Below are 20,509 nucleotides of genomic sequence, written 5' to 3'. Positions count from 1 at the left end.
GTTTTCGCCCTCCCGCGCCAAGCGCGAGAGCTTTGACGTTTAATTAATTATTAGAGAAAGAAGACGATTTGTTGTACTGATTTCTACTCACTTTGTCTGAATTCAGTTTCCCTCCCTCCCGCGCGATGCGCGGAAGCTTTGACGTTTCATTAAATTATCAGAGAAATTGTCTGAATTAATTTTTTCTTTTCTTTGTCCGATAAAAAGTCACAGTTCGTAGAGAGATAAAAAATTGCCAGCCGACCGACATTAAACATCTCACCGACTTCAAACTTCTTAATTGATATAGTACACGAGCTAGATAGAGCAAGAATACCGACACAGCGGACCCGACACAGCAACATATTTATCTATGCGTACCTTTCTTGCTCCTTCGACGTGGCGACTCCACCCAACATTCCCTTTGCTCTCTTACTCCCACCCCTCTTCTCTTAAGCTCTTAACACCACCCTCTCTCTCTCTCTCTCTCTCTCTCCTCTCTTTCGTTTGTTTTGTTTTGTTTGTTTTCTTATGTTTTCTTTTTCTCCTTTTTTTTTCTTTCTCCTTTTCTTTCTTTTCTTTCTTTTCCTTTCTTTCCTCTCCTTTCTCTTTTTTTTTCTCCTTCTTCCTTCTCTTCTCTTTCTTTACTTGGTCATGGTTCAATTTTATTTGGGGGGGGGGGGCTGGCGCCCCCCAAGCCCCCCCCCCCCCCCACCAGTACGCCAGTGCAATTGGTAATAAAAAGGAATAGAGAGTTGAGAAGGAATGAATCAAGAGAGAGAGAGAGAGAGAGAGAGAGAGACAAGAGAGAGTGGGAGAAGGGGGTAAAGGGTGGGAGAGAGAGAGAGAGAGAGAGAGTTAGGGGGAAGAGAAAGAGTGAATGAGGATAGGAAACGAGAGAGAAGAGTCGTAGAATTATGCGTAGGGTATATCGTGCGTTAATTGTAAAAAGTGTGTATACAAGGAAATTGAATGGTTATAACAATTGTATATCATACTCCAAAGTATTATATCATATACTGCATCATATTAACACCCATAAAAAAAAACCTGAGGATTGTATACATTTATATATCTATATATGAAATTCTTACAAATTTACGATATAAAAATCGCTTAGCTAAGTTTTACTGTCATTATACACGCTTGATTTGTTTAGAATTCACCGTTCACGTCAGAAAATACACGTGCTAACAATGCATGTACTCCATAATTGAAGCTTGTAGCCATGGCAATTTAAACAAAAGTAATGTTTGGTCGGGAGATATCTAGTATCTCTTTCTTAACCCTTACTGTACTGGGCTATTTCGAGCACTCTCTGACTGGGGGGGGGGGGGGGGGGCGAGGGGGGCCTGGGAGGCCCCCCCCCCCTATGATCTCGGCCGTCTAATGTCCGATGAACGCGAAGATGTCGTTATAGCCTAATTAATTATGCAAAATGCTAATTGTATGCATATTACAGAAAACTCTACATATTTGTCCGTAGACTTGTGAAGAATCTTGAAAATGTATTGAATAAATGTTTCCTTCACCTCAAATTCATGAGGTTTCATTATTTTTATGATTTTTGAAAATGCATAGGTTAATTTGCATAAATTATGACTAAGCATTCATGAATATCAAATCTGGAAATATATATAGGGAACTAGAATCATTTCAAAAATTGTCAGACTCCACTTTTTTGAAACCCATTATTCATATGAAACTTCTTTTCTAACACAAAATAGTTATTTGATGTAATTAACAATGATAATTTATGCAAATTTGATGTGATTTTCAACTATTTATTTTCTTATGTATTTTATTGTTTTTTAATTTCTTATTATATCTTTTGTTTTATTTCTGATGTATTCTTTTGTTCTGAAATACATCAAGTTACTTTGAGAAACATATAAAAGCAATTTGATATCAATTCATATCTTCACATTTCTGCTTGTACATGAATATATGCAATTATAGCACTTTTTTTGAGGACATGCGCATTAAATTGTTATGTAACACCTTACAGGTATATTCGATTTCGACGAAAATGGTATCAAAATGTGCGTAAGACTTGAGGGAAAAAAGTCATGAAATGACAATTCAAAATTCCGAGCGGTTACGGCGCGATCTCCGAAAATGTCGAGAGGGGGGGGGGGGCCTCCCAGCCCCCCCCCCCCCAGTACAGTAAGGGTTAATAGGATATAACTACAGATTGTGTAAGCATACAATTATAGACAATGCAGGAGCAATAATGTTAACATACAACTTCTATACATCAGTCTTCTTCTTCTTTTTCTACTTTTTCTTCTTCTTTTTCTTTTTCTTCTTCTTCTTCTTCTTCTTCTTCTTCTTCTTCTTCTTCTTCTTCTTCTTCTTCTTTTTTCTTCTTCTTCTTCTTCTTCTTCTTCTTCTTCTTCTTCTTCTTCTTCTTCTTCTTCTTCTTCTTCTTCTTCTTCTTCTTCTTCTTCTTCTTCTTCCTCTTCTCTTCTTCTTCTTCTTCTTCTTCTTCTTCTTCTTCTTCTTCTTCTTCTTCTTCGTCGTAGTCGCCGTCGTCGTCGTCGTCTTCTTCTTCTTCTTCTTCTTCTTCTTCTTCTTCTTCTGGTAATCTTCAAAGGGCTATGTAGCCTATCACTAATATGAACTAAAGATAACAAGTGGTGTGAGGAAGACAGATGATTTGTTTTTAGTGGGATAAGGGCATTATATGCTTCAGGAGTTGCCCCTGGAAGTTCCCTGGAATGTCAATGTGCACTGCTAGAAGACTATTCAATTATAGGAGCCGCCAATCGACCGATTCTTGGCTATTCTATCATATGTAATGTGATTTTTAAACATTGTAATTGATATGTTCTCTATCAGTCTACCTCGTGTGTGACTGGGTTATAAATAACCACGTTCAAAATTTAGCCAAATTTGGCGTGAGAGGCGCACATGCCAGGCTGGTCAACCGTCAATGTCGTATCGTGAAATGTTGGTTCTTATCCGCAGACCATAGTTTATCTAAACGCTTCCTGGGATCGAGAAGGGTAAAAATAGAAAGAAGAAAAAGATTAATATTAGGATATCATTATTTCGCACTGTATAAAATGGTAGAAATAACATCAATGCTTTCACTTTTTATTTGAATCCAAACTGATAACCAGTGATTATATATTTCCTGTTATAGTTACGATTTATGATAATTATAACTGTAATATAAATATCATGTCATACTAATCAAATTTAGAACTTAGCAATCACATATTGTAACAATTTTTCTTTTCTCACAATATTTATGGAAAGTTTTAAGGGATCATTCCCATTTTGAAAACCCTCACTGTTGCTACAGTGTACTATGTTCAAAGAGAATATGGGACAGAAAGTAGGAATAGAATGATAACTAAATAATTAACAAAAACACGTTCGCAAAGAATTAAAAAAAAAATATCAAGCTAAGGCTACTTCGTGAACATAACAATGACATGTCTGAACATCAGGCACGTAGCCCCCCCCCCCCCCCATTTTTTTCTCCAAGATCGGTTGAAATCTTTTAGACCCCTCCCCAGGACGTCGATCGATTACATGCACGTGCCCCCCCCCCCCCCCCAAACATCAAACTCTGGCTACGTGCCTGCTGAACATGACTTCTAAAGTTGACTTGTCAAAAGTGCTTGCAATCGTGTTAAAAATATGTATTTGTATTTACTGTAGTTGTCGTTTCGCTCTGTTTCGACGAAACCGTCTAGACAGGACAGTGATGGTGAGACCTGAGAGAAGAAGCACGATCAGCCCACCTACTGAAGCTCCTATCACAAGTCCGATCAAAACTAAAGAAAAGTTCAACATTGAACATGTGTATTGTGATGGTGATTATTTTACCTGACTGCTAAGAAAGCATAAATGCTTGTAAGTAAGCAACCAGACGGTCGACGGCTTTAGGTCCTCGCCGAGGGACCTGGTAATGAGGATGAATGCCTTACCAAAGGGCACTAGCGCATCGCCTTGGTTTCGAACCCGGGTCACCGGATTTCGAGACCACTGCTCTATCGACTGAGCTATCGCGCCTCATGTGTGTAGCACAAATCGTGGAAACCTGCTATACCCAATTAATAACAATTTGACAAGATACAGAGAATAGAAAGCAGTACAAAGTCATTAGAAGCGAAAGGAACTCCTCAACATTTGATAAACGTGTACGTGTTTACTGGGGCAGTTGCGGTTTGAGAAGGGCGTTTAGGGGGTTCAAGCACCGCCTTAATCCCCGCAATTAATTCTTGATTATAGATTATAGATTTAGCAAGATACAAGTATAAAATGCAAGAACCCAAAACCCCCACTCCTCCCTAAAAAAAAAATCTTGACCAATGCCCGTGCAGCGGAAGTGTATAGTCATAAGCAAATGGCTAATGGCCTCTGTCTAGGTGTATTTGTGTATATCATTTATATAACATAACTATGCAATTAATTGAGTGCAAGGTTTCGTTGGAAAGAAGCGAACGTGATACGAGTGCTACACAGCTAGAGAAGGGACAGAACAGGAAACAGACATACAGGCCGATAGAGAAGAATGAGTGATCAAGTAGATACGTATATACAGGGGAATAAGATACTTGATCAAACTAAGGAGAATGTTACACATTGTGACACATTGTGATATGAACCAATCGGGTGAAGGTTATGATTAAAATGTTGCTTTTTAAAATCAATTGAAGCTCATAAAATCTCGAGTTGAAATTACACACAAGTAACAAGTGCAAAAGTATGGCACCGCGACGCAGACCGAGCTAGGACAGCATAAATGAAACGATATAGATCCTTCTAGTCGATCATAAAGTAAGTGCCACTTACTTATGTATTTTAGTAAGCCCATAAACTAATTCTAAACTGTCAATGATAGCACTAAATCATGTTTTGATACTTTTCCTAATTCCAATTCTCCTTCTGCATCGAAATCGACAGCCTAGCATAGCCGGGTAATGTTGGAGAGCCTTGAGGACCTTGCAAGGCCGATACATGCGCTATATAAGAATCCAATATTATTATTAATATTATTTCTATCGTTCATTTGTAAAGTGCATGTACATGATTCATGCCAATATATATATATATATATATATACGTATATATATATATATATTTAAAGTCGCTTATGAAGATAAGTGTCATTTACCTATATTGTTCTTCTTGCATATAGGAATCGAGTCAGACCACTGGCCATCCTCCATACATTCTATTGTTGATGTACCCTCGATGTTATATCCTGCATTGCATGTAAAATTGGCATAGCTATAGGTGATTGGACAACTATCGATAATCACGTGACCATTGGGCGGGGCAGTGGGCGTGTCGCAGGACAGGCCGTGTTCTGCATGAAAGTCAAACAGGTAAGATTAAATTGATGAACAAAGATTAAGCAATTACATTTATACGTGCAACGAGAAAACATATCCATAACGACATGTTTTTAAAATAGAGGCCACGTATTTTACTATACTATTTTACTATTTTACAGTTAAACTGAGTGCTCTGTGCGCGATTAATGAAGAAAACACATACTACTTCTATTCACATATCCATGTTTATGGTTTACTTAAATATATCTGTCTAGTAATATTCTATTTATGTTTTGACGATTTAAACATATGCATTGTGGTAGAGATGCCATTTGACTAGCATGGAGGCCTACATTATGCCTATAGATTTATATGAAATTTCGATTCAATCCATCTGTGATGTTCAGGACCGTCCAAAGCTTTTTTACAAGATATAATAGTGTGATTGGGACATTTAAAAATGGGAAAAGAAAGGAGTGTGATCGCAACCATCGCACCCCTTCCCGACGGACCCGATGTTTGAAGATCCTTACCTATTAGTGTACATGAAGGAATGGGGTATGACCAAGTGCCATTGGAAGCACATGTAGTATTGTTAGGCCCCCGTAGTTCATAGCAAGGATCACAGCTAATCGACGCCAGAGATCCCGGCGAAGATTCGGTTGATGTCATACTACCGTTCGTCAATGTTAACGGTGGACAAGTCACTTTAAGAGATAGAGAAGAAAAAATAGAAAAAGTAACAGGAAAAGGAAAATCCAATTAAAATTGAGAACTGTTCTGTATATCAACTTTCCATTTCATAATTCACCTATAAATTACCAATACTAATCGTTGGAACTTCGTTGATAAGTCCACACGGCGTGTTTGTGTTTCATTTCCTTTCTAATAGGGTCATGGGGTGAAGAGGATTAGAGGTAAGTTATGTCTCCTCAAATCACTCATAATATCGAGAAAATGTTGAGTAACACATACAAGTATTTCACATGTGTACACCACATCGTGTATACGCCAAGTTAAAATGCTAAAAGACCTAGGCAAGGACAAACTATTATCTTCTTTGGGTTTGATAATGTCCAATACCTGGTTCTAGATCTTTTCTTGTAGATTGATATTGCTCAATGGCCCTTAACGTCTGGCCAGCAAACTCCTCTCTTGCAGTCACTAACAGATCAAATGCACATAATTGGCTAGTGCCGCACACGTGACCAATACGATCATCCAATGAGAAAGTTGGTTCTATCAGTGAAGGTGTGTAGTTATAGTTCGTATACGATGATTGGTTGTATCCCGGTCTGTAGTAGAACAAAGACTCGTTCTTCTTGACACGCCCTGATGAAATGGAGGAAAGGAAAATGTGTTTTAACCGGCATGTCCTAGATTATGTTTAAAATCATATAGCATGAATTGAATCATTACGTAGGAAAATAATAGATTTTGAAGTGTATGTATTAGAAATATATAAAAGCGATACAATGATCAAAACATAATAGCAGACTGCGCGAGCTGCCACAATTATACTAGTTTGAATATATTTTAGGAAAGCGAATAATCAGGGGAGGGGGTGAGGGTTGGTTGGTATTTACTTACAAGTATTTCCAAACTCATGGAATATTGTCTCCATGGACGAGGTTGCCGGTATAATGACGTCATCATCAGGTCTTTGTAGATCATCACTCTGATCATCATTCCACGTTCCCAGCATGCCGTGCGTGTTGTATTTGAACCTGTTTGGAATGGTGACGAGTATGGTGAGTGCATCATCGTGTGTGGTCATCTTGAGGGCGATACCGTTATCAAAGACGATTGAAAAACCGTCTGCTCTCAAATCATCTTCTGCTTTTACAGTCACTCCTGGTTTGATGTTACAAATGAACAATAATGTGGCCTATTATTGTTGTAAATGTCAAAATATAACTTATTTCCTATGGCCATTAAAGCACTTATATAAACCAGGTTATTATAGGGATAACTATGTACTTCGTACAGGTCATATTAACCTGAACATTATTTTAATTATGAACAAATCATATCCAGTCCTTATTTTGAACAAAATTTGTCGCAAGCAGGTTGCGACATTATAAAAAGTTCCTTTGAGGTAAAACTGTTGTTTAAGCTGTCATTGGAAACGCAAAAGGAGTAAGATGTTTTCGGTTTTACCTAAATTTAAAAAAATACCCCTCCCCCTTCTAACATCTCACCTAATAAACATGGTTTTAAATCACAAGAAATGGTTGGAAAATATTTTTTTTAGACATCAGCAGCAAGCGAAACTAATACATCAAAAATGCAGCAGTGAGAAAAGAAACGCCTGTATGAGCGAAATATTTTTTAGGAAGTAATTTTTCTTTAGAAAAATATCTTGTACATATACATCAAATATTGTATCAACTATATATGCACAGCGTATTAATGCTCGCTTACCTCGAAAAGACCATGTTTTTGTCAGATTGAAATTCAGTTCTTGAAAGTGCCTTCCCTCCCTCTGGAAAAACATATTCAGTTCTCTTCCATGGTTGGCTTCGACGTGTATGACGTCACTGTTGTTAGTCTTTGCGGCCACTGCCGTGAATATTGTAGCATTTGGTGTTTCTGAAAATGAAAAAAACAAAACAAATGTCAAAGGATCGTTTATCTTAGGATCTTAGGAAGTAAAAAGAAGGGTAATGTGAAGTAGAAGTATTATTTCAGCAATCTTTTTTTCCAAGAATACTCTTTTGATAGAATTACATGGTCCGGAGGCTGCGATTTCAAATAGTGAGTAAAGCGTGTATATCTTATATATACGGGAGGTAGTTTCTGTTTCCAAAACCACAAGTTAAACGCCACAAATATATGTTTAATACACTGAAGCGTCATAGTTATGATATGACGACGTCTTAAACAAAGAACACATTACACGTTCTCCTGAATATACAGGTAAAAACAACATTAACAATAGACAAATAAATTCACATAAGAAATAAATCAAGAAAACGAACGAACAAAACAAAACAAAACATATATGCCTCTACTTAGCGCTATATTGTACATCTGGAATGAGAAATATAAATCAGCTGTGTACTTAAACCTGAATGTGAAGGTGAATACGAAAAGACACACTTATCTACAATCTTTATATCAATAACAAAACAAAAATCACATAAAACAAACCTTTCATAGGTAAGCTTCTTGTTTGAAGTATGAACTCGTCTTCATTCAAGTTCGCCAGAGTGAACTCGCCATAACCGTTGAATGTGTAATTGAGACCGTCGAATGTAATGAAATGTGGGTCTCCAAAAGCAGACGCTGTAAAGTAAAGCACACCAACATGTCGGAAATGTTGTTTTACGTTCTACATTTTTAACACCTCCTATCATAATCAACTGAATTGAATTATGTAAATAAAAAAAATAAAAAATCTTAATGAGGATTAGCCAATTGAATGTTCGATTTTACCTTATCAATGATAATGGCATATACAGAGTTTCACATTGTATTCAATCAGTAAAAGAATAAAGTAAAATTGATGTGAATCTCTGTTAATCAACAAGCTAGTTAGTGAAGTCACATCAATACACGAACAACAGGTGCGGTGAAATTTAAGGAGTTTTGAATGAGGAGCAAGGAGAAAAGAAAACTAATTCAAGTAAAATCAAAGACAGAAGAAACCAGAGAGAGAGAAAGAAAGAGAGAGAGAGAGAGAGAGAGAGAGAGAGAGGGGGAGGGAGATAGATAGAGAGTATAGGAGAGAGGTGTTAAAAAGAGAGGAGAGAGGAGATTGAAAGAGGAAGAAAGAGATGCTGAAAGAAGAGAGTAGAAAGAAGACGAGGTAGAATAGAAAGTAAAATAGAAAGAAGAAAGAGAGAAGAGGGAGATCGGGGGAGAAAGATATATATATATATATAGAGAGAGAGAGAGAGAGAGAGAGAAGGGGAGAACGGGGGAGAAAGAGAGATATAAATAGATATATATATAGTTAGATAGAAAGAGAGAGAGAGAGAGAGAGAGAAAGAGAGAGAGAGAAGAGGGGAACGGGGGAGAAAGAGAGATATAAATAGAGATATATAAATAGATAGAGAGAGAGGGAGAGGGAGAGGGAGAGAGAGAGAGACCTGGTTGAGGTGGGCGGTAGCCGTAGCAGTTTTTCGGCGGTCTGACGGTGCGGTAAAGATAACAAAATTGCCCATTCTCGCTCTGATCGGCTACACAGCATTGCAAGTATGGCATCGTGTCAGCCAGATAGTGGGACAGAACTGGTACTGGGCCGAGTCCGGATGACAGATTGGGCGAGGTGACGCGCTCGTGTTGACGGTGTGAAAACCCCGCTCCTATAGCATCCACCTCAATCAGGTGACCGTCGCTGCTGTAGCAGCATTCCTGACCTGCGCCTGAAGGACTGGACATTTGAAATGGGTTGATTATTGAACGATGCATAAATCTGACTCACGACAAATCGATGTTCAAGACAACTTAAGAAATAAAATAAGAATTGAAAAGAAAAAAAAAACTTTTACTCCACTTTTTGTCCGTTTATCAAAAGAACTAAGGGAGAAAATGAAAATACCATTTTTTGTTTCTCATATAGTTACAAATTTTAGGTTATTTCGCTGTCAAGTGTACAAAAATCTAAGCAATATCATATTGAAAAAAAAAAATCTATTTCCTAAATTGGTTTGCATGGTAAGATTAATTGTGGTTTTTGTCATTTATATGCGTTTTCTTCTTCAATTCTATGATTTTCTAAAAAAGATAGACAGAAACATCGGTGTCGATCTTAACCTTGGAATGTTCGAATTTACGCAGAGTGTCACACCCGGTCTGTCTGTTTCTAAGGAAACAGTGAATGAGCCTATATCTCTCCTTGCTTGTCTCTCTGTACATGGGCAGACTGGTCGTTGAGGGAGCCATTGATTAAGCTCAGTGAGTTCTCGAGTTATCCATGAGTTACACCATGACGTCATGTTGATAGGATACAACCAGTTGAGAGGGTGGATCTCGCTCCAAATGGCTCTCCTTTCGAGTCTAAAAAAAATTGGGAAAGGAAAAAGAAAACAATTCAAAATGGACAGCAAAAATGCCTCGTATGTCTTTCATGATAACATCATTCACCATTGGTTAATGTTGGAGGGAGAGGCTAAAATAAAGATAAATATTGAAATACATAATTATGCAGAAAGAGAGAGAGAGAGAGAGAGAGAGAGAGAGGGAATACATTAAAGTGAAGTTTAATAATGGAAAATAATAATGAAATGGAAATTGAGAAGGGGATAATATGAAGCATCCTGGTGATCTGTTACGTGACTTGTCTGCCTTTCTCTTTTAATAAATGTGTGTCTCAAAACTATTATATTTAATGATGGGCAATGGTGTCTAATCCATTAATGCTAATCGGTTTAAACTCTTCCGTCTGTAAAGCGTAGTGAATAAATTTGATATGAGTAAACACGATATAGATCAATTTGCACTGGAAGTAATGATAAATTCAATATAGCTACCCAAAAAACATTAACACGGAAAACATGTAGGCTTAATGCCATATGTTATATTTGCCTGAAATTTCACAATTAAAAGGAGTGTGTCATGACGAGAATATGTGTCTTTCCCGTGGCCCTACTCGGGGCCAATCGGGTTTAATACGACTACGGACGACGCGACCGTAGCATTCACGTGCGTGCAACATACGCGAAACCGAAGCGTGAGGAGAACTTCGGTCTGTTTCGCGAACGCTAGCGCGCAGACCCAGTTAATCAAGTCCATTCGTTTACGAGCAGTTGTCCAAAAGAAGAAGTAGATGATGTTAACCAGTATTTCCCATAATACACTCCCTTTAAGATTTTGATATAATAATCATGTACATATACTTACAATGAATTTGCTTCGTTCAGAGTAAAAACACCAATAGCTCCAACCCTCGGTGAGATATCATCCACACTGCGTTCACGGTTAATCACAAACTCAAACCTGCCACCTTCATTCACAATTCCATATGGTACAATGTGAACAGGCTCCCATCTGTAACGGCCGTTGATGTCAACGGTAAATTCATAAACAATGATCTCAACCATGTCGTTTCCATGGAGTCCAGCAGGGTCCCAGGTTACCGCCAAGTTAGTGCCTGGCTCTGATGTCCAGTCGCTGAGGTGTACCGGTGAAGGCTGGTCGCCAACTGGAAAATGGAAAGGAAATTTTCACAAGTTACCTTTAAGATTCTTACTCGAGATTTTCTTAGCGATAGAATGATTCATAGGCCTTCGTCAGTGAAGTATAGGCCTAATTTGAGTTAAAAGAAAATGAACATATCGAGGGGTCAGTGACACAAAGACGTAACTCCATTTTGGCCATTTAGAGACAAAGTGGTTTATGTGTCACTGAGCACTTGGGCCTTAAGGAGTTAGGTCTATGTTTCACTAGCCATTGACTTCAAATGGGGTGTTGGGTGGAGTTAAGTCTTTGTATTTCCTGGAAAGCCCACATTTTCTGAACATATTGATATATCAAATACTCATTTTGGCAAAAAATTGAGTTACGTCTTTGTGTCACTGAACCCTCGATGTATGATAATAGGAACTACATCATAATGTCCATACGTGTTAATTATTCCATATATAAACAAGACCTTCGACTGAGGATGTTAAACCAAAACATAAACAAACCAACCAACCAATCATACTATCCACTGTGTTTCTTAGTAATTTAAGAACCAAAATAGAATCTATATGAATATATTCTGTTATATTTGTTAAGCAAATAGACTGTGAATGTCATGTATTTATAAGAAGTGCATAATTTTATATTTGAATGTTATTTCCTGTATGCTTAATGTGAAAAGAGTTTTGGAACCCCTTGTGGAAATCATACTTATCAATAACTAACACCAAAGTTTTGTCATAGAATATATTCACTCACCCACTATACTACCTACATAGGGGTAAGTCGATCCCCCGTCGAGTGAGAGACGGACATCAATGACCCCGGAAACAAACATGGCAGGGGTCACACAGGTAGCATTTGAAGTCGACATCACGCTTCCGTTTACGATGACGCCACCGAAATCACATTGTATGACGTCATTGGAGGTATCAAAACACGGGCCTGAAATGAATACCAACGAGCCACCGAGCATAGGTAACAACTTTGGGTGTAAGGCAAGCTTCTCATCTGTGGAGAGAGATAGAGAGAGAGAGAGGGAGAGAGAGAGAGAGGGAGAGAGAGAGATAGAGAGAGCGAGAGAGAGAGAGAGAGAGGGAGTGAGAGAGAGAGACAGAGAGAGAGAGGGAGGGGGGGGGGGGAGAGACAGAAAGTTCATATATATATATATATACATATATATATATAAGGAGAGAGAGAGAGAGAGGGGTGGAGGGGGAGGGGAGAAAGAGGGAGAAAGAGAGAGGGAGATAACACAAGGGGAAAAAGATGAATAATGGAAATGAAACTGCAGATAAAATGAAGAAAAAAAAGGAATGACAGAGATACTTAAACATCGTGATTAAGCAGTATTACAACCTAAAACAAATGTATGGTACTATGGTAGATCTTTATTCAAAATAGTTCGGAATGATTACTATTGATGAAGATAGTCCTGCCACTCACCATTGCACCCATGGGCGATCAGACTATGAACCCATATAATGAGTTGACATGTCCATATTGTCTGCATTAAACTCGACATCGTTGTCGTCGTGGTCTTCGATCACTCGTGAGGTCATGCAACCATTGGTGTCTCTGAGGTGGAAAATGAGTTCTGAATTGATGTAACTATTTGTTAAAATGATATGTCATAATTATGTGCCATGCATTTAAGTTTCTTTTATGTCAATTTATTCTGAGCGTCTATTTTTGCAGGCGTCATTCTAATTTAAAACTACACTGACACCGTTGCCCCATGAAATTGATATCATTTTTTTTTTAATTGCATGAAATAATTGTGACAAATTGTTTATTCTTGATATATGAAGTATATAGCTTGTCAAAATTTTAAAAATCAACCTAAAGATTTATAGAGATTGATCTGTAAAAGTTCTAAGAAGTTATAAACTTCATCCCGCAAGAATAAAGAACACTGTCACAATGAGAGAGAGGGAGGGAGAGAGAGAGAGAGAGAGAGAGAGAGAGGGAGAGAGATAGAGAGAGAGAGAGAGAGAGAGAGGGAAAGAGAGAGAGAGAGAGAGAGGGGAGAGAGAGGTAGGTAGTTCACATGTACAGTCAAACCTGTCTTAGTGGCCGCGCCTATCTATTAAGACCACCTGTCTATAGTGGTCACTTATATTGCCTCCCTCTAGAACGAAATATGTGCTGAACAACCTGTCTATAAACAAATTGGATTTTTGCAACTCTCGCATGGAGATAAAGAACAGTTATGGTCATGCGATTGCATTGTGAAAGAAACGTTGTGGAATCGATCAGAAAAGGTTGATCATCTAGCATATAAGTATTGGTGTGTACTGCAAGGTTCTGGAATCATCAAAATGATAAGAAATTTGGCCCAGTCTTCGTAAAGTTACAAGCACTGTACACAGAAAGATGTATATGGGACAAAACAAATGGTGTCGGGGCTACTAACCTTGATTTCCTTATCTTTCTATGCTCAATATTCAGCTGGTATACATTTTCTTCCAAAATTGTTTGGCACATGACATGTATTTGTAATCTTGAACATTCAGTGTAAGTTTCGTTAGATTCTGTGAGAATTCATTTTTTTTTTTTTTTTTTTTACCAGAACTCAAGTTTATCTTTAACGTGGTAGTCCAGAATACGATCTATGAATTTTCATGTGATTCAACGTCAATAACTTTATACCGGCGGCTTTCCAGTGGTCTCTTTTGAATCACGGAAGTTTAAGCCCTTCTTCATATAGGAGGCTATTTATATTTGTATAGATCTAACACAAGATAGACAAGACAAGTTCTCTAATATGTAGCACGGCTACATTTTATTGGCCTATTAAAATAATATCATATAGTCTAACACAAATAACGTTTCGATAATATTAGATACTTACCTAAGATCCGTTTGCTGGTGTATGAGTGTATGAAGTGTACACTTGACGAGAAGAATATTTCAATCGATTTCCTGCAAGAAAATACTTCCCAGTAGTTACCAAAAAAGAAGAAGAAGTTTCTCAACTAACGAAGTGAAAGTAATATAATTAAGTAATTATAAGTCATGCTAATGATAATGAATGTAGTTTCAATATAAACAATTAATAGTGAGGATAGGATGCTTTCTCAAATAGATAAAGCATTTGTGCATGTTTGGTGTAATGGAGAGGATAAGAGAGAGGGGGTGGATGGGTGAAGAGAGATGGAGAGAGAGAGAGAGAGAGAGGAAGAAAGGGAGAGAGAGAGAGGAAGAGAGAGAGGAAGAAGACTCGGGGAGAGAGAGAGAGAGAGAGAGATTGTGTGTGTGTGTGTGTGTGTGTGTGTGTGTGAGAGAGAGAGAGAGAGAGAGAGAGGGGTAGAGAGAGAGAACTGTGAGAGAAATGTGGATGACGAACAGAGAAGGAACAATGAGTGAGATAATGAAAGGGGGGGGGGGGGTAGGAATAGATGAGAGAAAATACGGATGTGTTATGACAAAGGTCATGAAAAAGACTAGTTAATGAGAAAGTTAGAGAGAGAGAGCGGGAGAGAGAGAGAGAGAGAGAGAGAGAGATGGAGTAAGCTCTCTAAATCCCCTTGTTGCCATTTGGATCACGCCCCCCTCTCCTTTGTCTTGCCATTCTTTGAACTATATATCACGCACGTTATCACGAATCGTCTGTATTAACATAATTAATAAGGGTCGATTGATTGACCCATCACTCGATTTAATTGCTCTCGAAATGAAAGTGAAACAACTTAAGCCATTTTTTGATGAATGAATGTATATTTCAAGTTCAGTAGGGCAATCATTGGTCTGTAAACACAAATCAGAGAGTTTGTGGGAAACCATGGAAGTTGTCGTGTTTAATACCATCTGTTTAATTCACTATAAAAAAAAAACGAGAAAAAACCCACCGTAAATCATCTTTCCAGACAAAACAGCTGAACAGTCCACAAACAATATACACATTATGCTTTCTCATGTTGAGCTTATTACCATTGCTATCATAATAACATTCGGTTGCACCATAATATTCTGAAGTAAATGTATTACTCCAAAAACGTTTGTTTTTGCACATGAGCCACAATGAACAAGATGAAACTGATACATAACGGCGAACCCGGTGTAAAAATCGGAAGATACGCCCCCCCCCCCTCCCCCTATTGAAGGCGCATTTTCCAAAACATTGCAGCTCATGAATATTTCGCTCCATGCATGCGTCAAGGGAGGATTCCGCTCTCCCGCCTCATACCAGAGATGAAGATGGATACTTATTAAAAAGGGAACGGAACAGGCCAGGGGGGTGTTTCATAAAGAGTCTCTCTTAAAAGTCTCTCTTAGTGTAAATCATGGAAAGTCTCTCTTAAGCTACCAGAGACTCCCGTGAAAATTTATTTTCCGTTTCATAAAGATCTTCGAAGACTCTCCTAGCGTAAGAGTGACTTTATGTAAATAAAAAATTTGCATATCATTTGCATACGTCAACAGCGAATAAAACTTCACTTCCCGCCGCTGCAAGACAGTGCAATCTTTTGGGTAAGTGGACTTTAAAATGTTATATAATTTCGTCTGTATTTCTGTGTAAAGTGTAAATGACCAGTATTCGAGTCCCTGTTATACACTAGTAATGATTTATCATGTACATTTTTTAGAGAATTATAGCAAACTGTATCATTAAATCATGTTTTGACCTCATTATTTTTGCCGGCCGATATCGTCTGCAAAATTTGCTCGGTCCCAAGTGTGTCTTTTGGTGTGTGGCCTTAAGGCTAAAAAATCGGCAGTAGGGTCAACACTAAATTCCCCCTCGACATCGTACCGTCTATTAACAGAATCATTATCCTAATCCTCGGCACATAAATCTCTCATGCAAGGCCTTGACAGTATTTTTTATAGCTTTATTGGTTTGTCAAGGCCTTGAAGCAGCACTTTTCTTGGAAGAAGAAGAGCTAGAGCAATTGGAACATGCGCCTGAGCTGAGCTGGCTGAGTTGAGCTTAACTAGACTAGTCAAGCATATTGACCATTATAATTATTCTAGGTTAGATATGTTTGAGCTCTTTCGTTTGTTACTCGTTCCTCTGATTTGGGTAGGGTCGGCTCCTCTCTAATTTAGAGACAGAAGCCGACCATAAAATGGCATAGGGTCTAGGGCAGATTAGCTCTGCAAACTCGGTGGCACGGATCTGACTACCAAACTTATGCCCAAATAGGGTCTACTTGATTTTATCGGATGCATTTATACTCCAATATTAAGCCTAGCTAGGCTAAACGACATCGGCTCCACTTACAATACCAACTTGCACTGTATAATCCGTTTAACGGTCCCTTTTCACGAAATTACCGGTATGGGTCAAAATCGACATCCATGTTGAAAATCTTGCAGCCGTATTTTAAACTCTCACTGTGCATGACGTCGTCTAAATCTCATCCCTTCTAGTCTACGCGCAAGGCAAAATGATTATGAAGGAAAAACTGATAACGTCATTACGAATTTGTAGCTCGTGCACAGCTTTTCCTTCATTATCATTTTGAGGGATGAGATTTAGATGACGTCATGCGCAGTGAGAGTTTAAAATACGGCTGCAAGATTTTCAACATGGATGTCTATTTTGATTAAAAACACATATGGTCCCACAACTTTGATCATTTTATCTCTGTCACAGTTTCAATTTTATGTCACTTCGACTCGGTCCAAGTAGATAGAAAGACCATAGGTCTAAATTTAAAAAATGATTTTCAATTATTTAAAAAATATTTATATCCTTTTCTTTTTCTTTCAAATAAAACAAAATCTAGGTGGAGAAAAGAAACGGGGATGCCCATGCCGGTGAGTAGGAAGCATCGACATTGAGGGCTCCGAAAGGACTGGAGAAGAGTGTAAGCGCAAATGGCAGAAGATTGAATCAAAGGCTCCGAGAGTACGAGCCTCAAGTTAACAGGTAATTTTGTTGCAATTAATCTTGTCGTATTATAAAGTTACAATCCATTAGCGATATTAATTATGTTTTGAGATGAATAGTAATTAGCATGAAACCAAAAGTCAATAATTTATAAAGTGCAGTTGAATGGGCAAAGTAGTGATTTCCTGCAAAGAACATGGAATGTGTATTTATGACCATGTAAAGATTACCTGATTACTATTTCTTGGGAGTCAGTAAGGGGTCAAAAGTCACAGGTCAATTTAAATATGCCAAACTATCTTGTAACCATGATAATGTCAGATCGCTAAAGGCATCTTAATCAAGTTTATTTCAGGGATAGGAAGAGAACTTCCTCCTATATTCCAGCAGTGCCAAAAAGCATCTTTATCTTTATGCCTCCGATCTGAAACTTGTGCAGCATTATGTTTTCTGGTTGTCAGTTCATCTATTTGTTCAAACATCATTGGTTTTAAACTCGTGTTGTGCCCTTTAATTTCATTCTAAGCACCTGTGTATAAGCAAAACAGCAAAAAACAGAATTCAACCAAGCTATCAATTTGTGGGTATATGTATTTTGTAAATGTTATGATTTCCCCCCATATATATCTGAAGGAGGTAGACCAGCAACACCAATGTCTTTCATTGACTCCCTAGTCCTCGAGATGCTGGATACAGAGGTTGTAACTTGTTGACGGCATCTAGAGCTCACAGAGGCAGGATTTGTAAGCATACATATTCAATTTTGAAGTCATACCTGATTAAAAAATATTCATGGCCAGTTTTCTAGTTAGTTTAAGAAGCTGGGAATTCTAAGAGGTCATTGTGACATTTGTGATATAAGTAGATCATACATACATACATAGCCATACAAAGGAAACGCAAGCAGAATACTTAAAAAGTTATGGGAAAAACTGAAATGTTTGGGTTTAGTCTTTAGTATTTTTCAGTTTTTTAATGTAATTTTATTAAAATAATCCATAACATGGTTATGAATCAGTATAATTGTGGGACTAAATCTTAAAAGTTATGATGATTTAAAAAAAAGCTGTTTTTATCTCTGTTTACTTTCCTGTGTCACATATTATTGTAGGCAGCTGAGATGTCCATCACATTTTTATATTTGAGTAAACATGAATCAATGTCAACATAGCATAAGTTCATCGTGTCAAATCAAATCCATTTAAACTCAGTTTTGCCATGAAGAACCATAATATTTATAGGGACATATAGGAACAACAATTTTGCATCTTGTTCCTGTACCTGTTTTTGTAATTACTGTGAGATTTAGTGCCGGTCATTATAGCATGACCTACAAAAGGATGGATGCAGTTCCTGACAAATTTAGGGCAGAAGTGGTAGATTCCCGCTCACACCCAAGCCAAGCTAACGTGTAGTTGCTCGTTACGAATCTTTTAGATATTGATCTGCATAAATGAATTTGTTTTACATACCCAATTTATACATATTTTTTTACATAGTTGATTTTATCTCGACAAAGTTTGTTAGATGATAACTCTTTTTTTTTTAAATCTCTTTTAATTTAAAGGACATTGAGGAGGATAATGCTGCTACCAGCATGCTGGAGGACGTCATTGGAGGTGTAGAGGAAGAGGAAGGGGCCTGGATGAAGGAGAGGCAGTAGAGAATCTAGAAGAGAAGGAGGAGGGGGGGGGGGGGGGGGGGGGGGGGGGGAGACGCTGCACAAGTTGTGAAGCGTATTTGTACAGCCGAGGCTTGTTGAAGTGGGGGAAGAGCGGAATTTGAGCTTGCAGGATATCCTGCATGTGCTCCAGGAGCATTTGTATTTTTAAATTGTTTTTCATTGTTCTTATTATTTGTAAAGGATTTTGAAAACAAATGTTTTCTATGACGCAAGATCAAATTTGGCTCTTCCTTCACTTCGACAAGCCTCCTGTTTTACCAATACAAAAATTGAATGTTGAGTACATTTAAAAAATGATTTTAATTCCCTCGGCAACATTCGTCTTCATACACAATCGTTTCAAAATAATTTTGCAGTAATGAGTTTTAATGACATCCGCTTTAACCTCAGTATACAATTTGAGTGCAATGCCTTTCCAATTTTGAGGGAAATTCCTTGATAGAAGTTCTTTGCCATAAGAGTAAACTTGATGAAATTTTTGAGCCAAAGACAAGTAGATTGTAAATGAGAAGCGAGGAGATTTCTTTTTTTTGTGTGGTCACTTTGCTCTTAATATTTGAACAGGGTTTTTCTAATGCCAAAGAGGTAGCCTTGGATTATCATCTAATTGGGGAAAGGGTGTTTAAAAATGAGGCCCACTACCTGTAATGGTTTCCCTGTTGCAGGCAAAAACAAATTCTATAGATCATGAGTTACACCACTTTGTATTTTCTGTCTGCTAAAGAGACACAGCACCTTTAAAGTTGGTAGCCCTCATTTGCACACCCTCCCCAAAATATAATATTGCATGGGTAAAGCTCTTTGGCATGAGAATACACGATACACTCCATGGAATTTGATGAAAGGAATGCAAATGAGAGCTACTGCCTTGAAGAGGAGTTTTTAGTTGGTAGCCATTAACTACGTGTTAACTTTATATTAAAATGAGCTGTGAAGGACACATTAGCATTTGTACACATCAATATCCTGCTTCTTGTAATGGCCAGCATTAAAGTGATTCAGTCTGTACTCGGCACAAAACGACTGTCCAGTACAAGGGTCTGAAATATCAGACTATTTTGTAGTTGTTATTTTTCCTTCTCCACTTGTAGATATAACTCCACCTTGAGGCTAGTATCAATTCTAAACTTTTAAGAGGCGATTTTAGTTGGTATTGCTCTTCAAACCATAAGATTTGCACCATACTTTCAGAGCAGTTTTTAGATGCTATTACCTCTTGTTTACAATCTGATTTACACACAATTATATTTTCAGCCTACAAAAGGGACAGTTACACTGTAGGTCATTATCAAGCAAAATAAACACTAAGATAATTTAAAATAAATACAAAAATTGTGTGGAATTATTTAAAAGTTTTTCCTGTGCATTTACTGATGAGATGTACAACTTTAATATTTGACAAAGTACATAAATACTTTAGTACATTGTGTTGATTTACCTGTGGACTTGCTGTTTTACTGACATTTTGATGCAATAATCCTTGTTGGAATTTACATTATTGAATGTTTATTTTTTTTTATTATGTTTGCTTCAATATAAAAATGTATATTTATTTGTTCTTCTTTTCATTCAGATATTTTAAAT

The 20,509-nt window shown here is 37.6% G+C and overlaps 2 protein-coding genes and 1 long non-coding RNA gene across 3 annotated transcripts; 1 reads left to right on the top strand and 2 right to left on the bottom strand.

Annotated features, from left to right (window-relative positions):
* Positions 1-6,324: 6,324 nt before the first annotated feature.
* LOC115924746 (mucin-like protein) lies at positions 6,325-7,121 on the bottom strand. The gene is made up of 2 exons (XM_030987543.1): positions 6,864-7,121; positions 6,325-6,605 (listed from the first exon to the last, which is right to left on the bottom strand). The coding sequence occupies exons 1-2, from the start codon at positions 7,048-7,050 to the stop codon at positions 6,325-6,327; spliced, it is 468 nt and encodes a 155-aa protein (XP_030843403.1). The 5' UTR covers positions 7,051-7,121.
* Positions 7,122-8,615: 1,494 nt separating this feature from the next.
* On the bottom strand, positions 8,616-12,276 carry LOC105441192 (sushi domain-containing protein 2-like). Its single transcript, XM_030987542.1, has 5 exons — positions 12,162-12,276; positions 11,121-11,421; positions 10,035-10,277; positions 9,368-9,651; positions 8,616-8,638 (listed from the first exon to the last, which is right to left on the bottom strand). The coding sequence occupies exons 1-5, from the start codon at positions 12,274-12,276 to the stop codon at positions 8,616-8,618; spliced, it is 966 nt and encodes a 321-aa protein (XP_030843402.1).
* A 3,364-nt stretch (positions 12,277-15,640) lies between these two features.
* Positions 15,641-18,903, top strand: LOC105440549. The gene is made up of 4 exons (XR_004064415.1): positions 15,641-15,875; positions 17,138-17,280; positions 17,875-17,984; positions 18,809-18,903. It is a non-coding gene; the product is annotated as an uncharacterized LOC105440549 (long non-coding RNA).
* The last annotated feature ends 1,606 nt before the right edge of the window (positions 18,904-20,509 follow it).

Source organism: Strongylocentrotus purpuratus, unplaced genomic scaffold (genome assembly GCF_000002235.5).
Source record: "Strongylocentrotus purpuratus isolate Spur 01 unplaced genomic scaffold, Spur_5.0 spur5_scaffold_16, whole genome shotgun sequence".
NCBI classification, from domain to species: domain Eukaryota; kingdom Metazoa; phylum Echinodermata; class Echinoidea; order Camarodonta; family Strongylocentrotidae; genus Strongylocentrotus; species Strongylocentrotus purpuratus.
The sequence above is the reverse complement of the archived record's forward strand: the minus strand, read 5'-3'. Positions and strand labels throughout refer to the sequence as shown.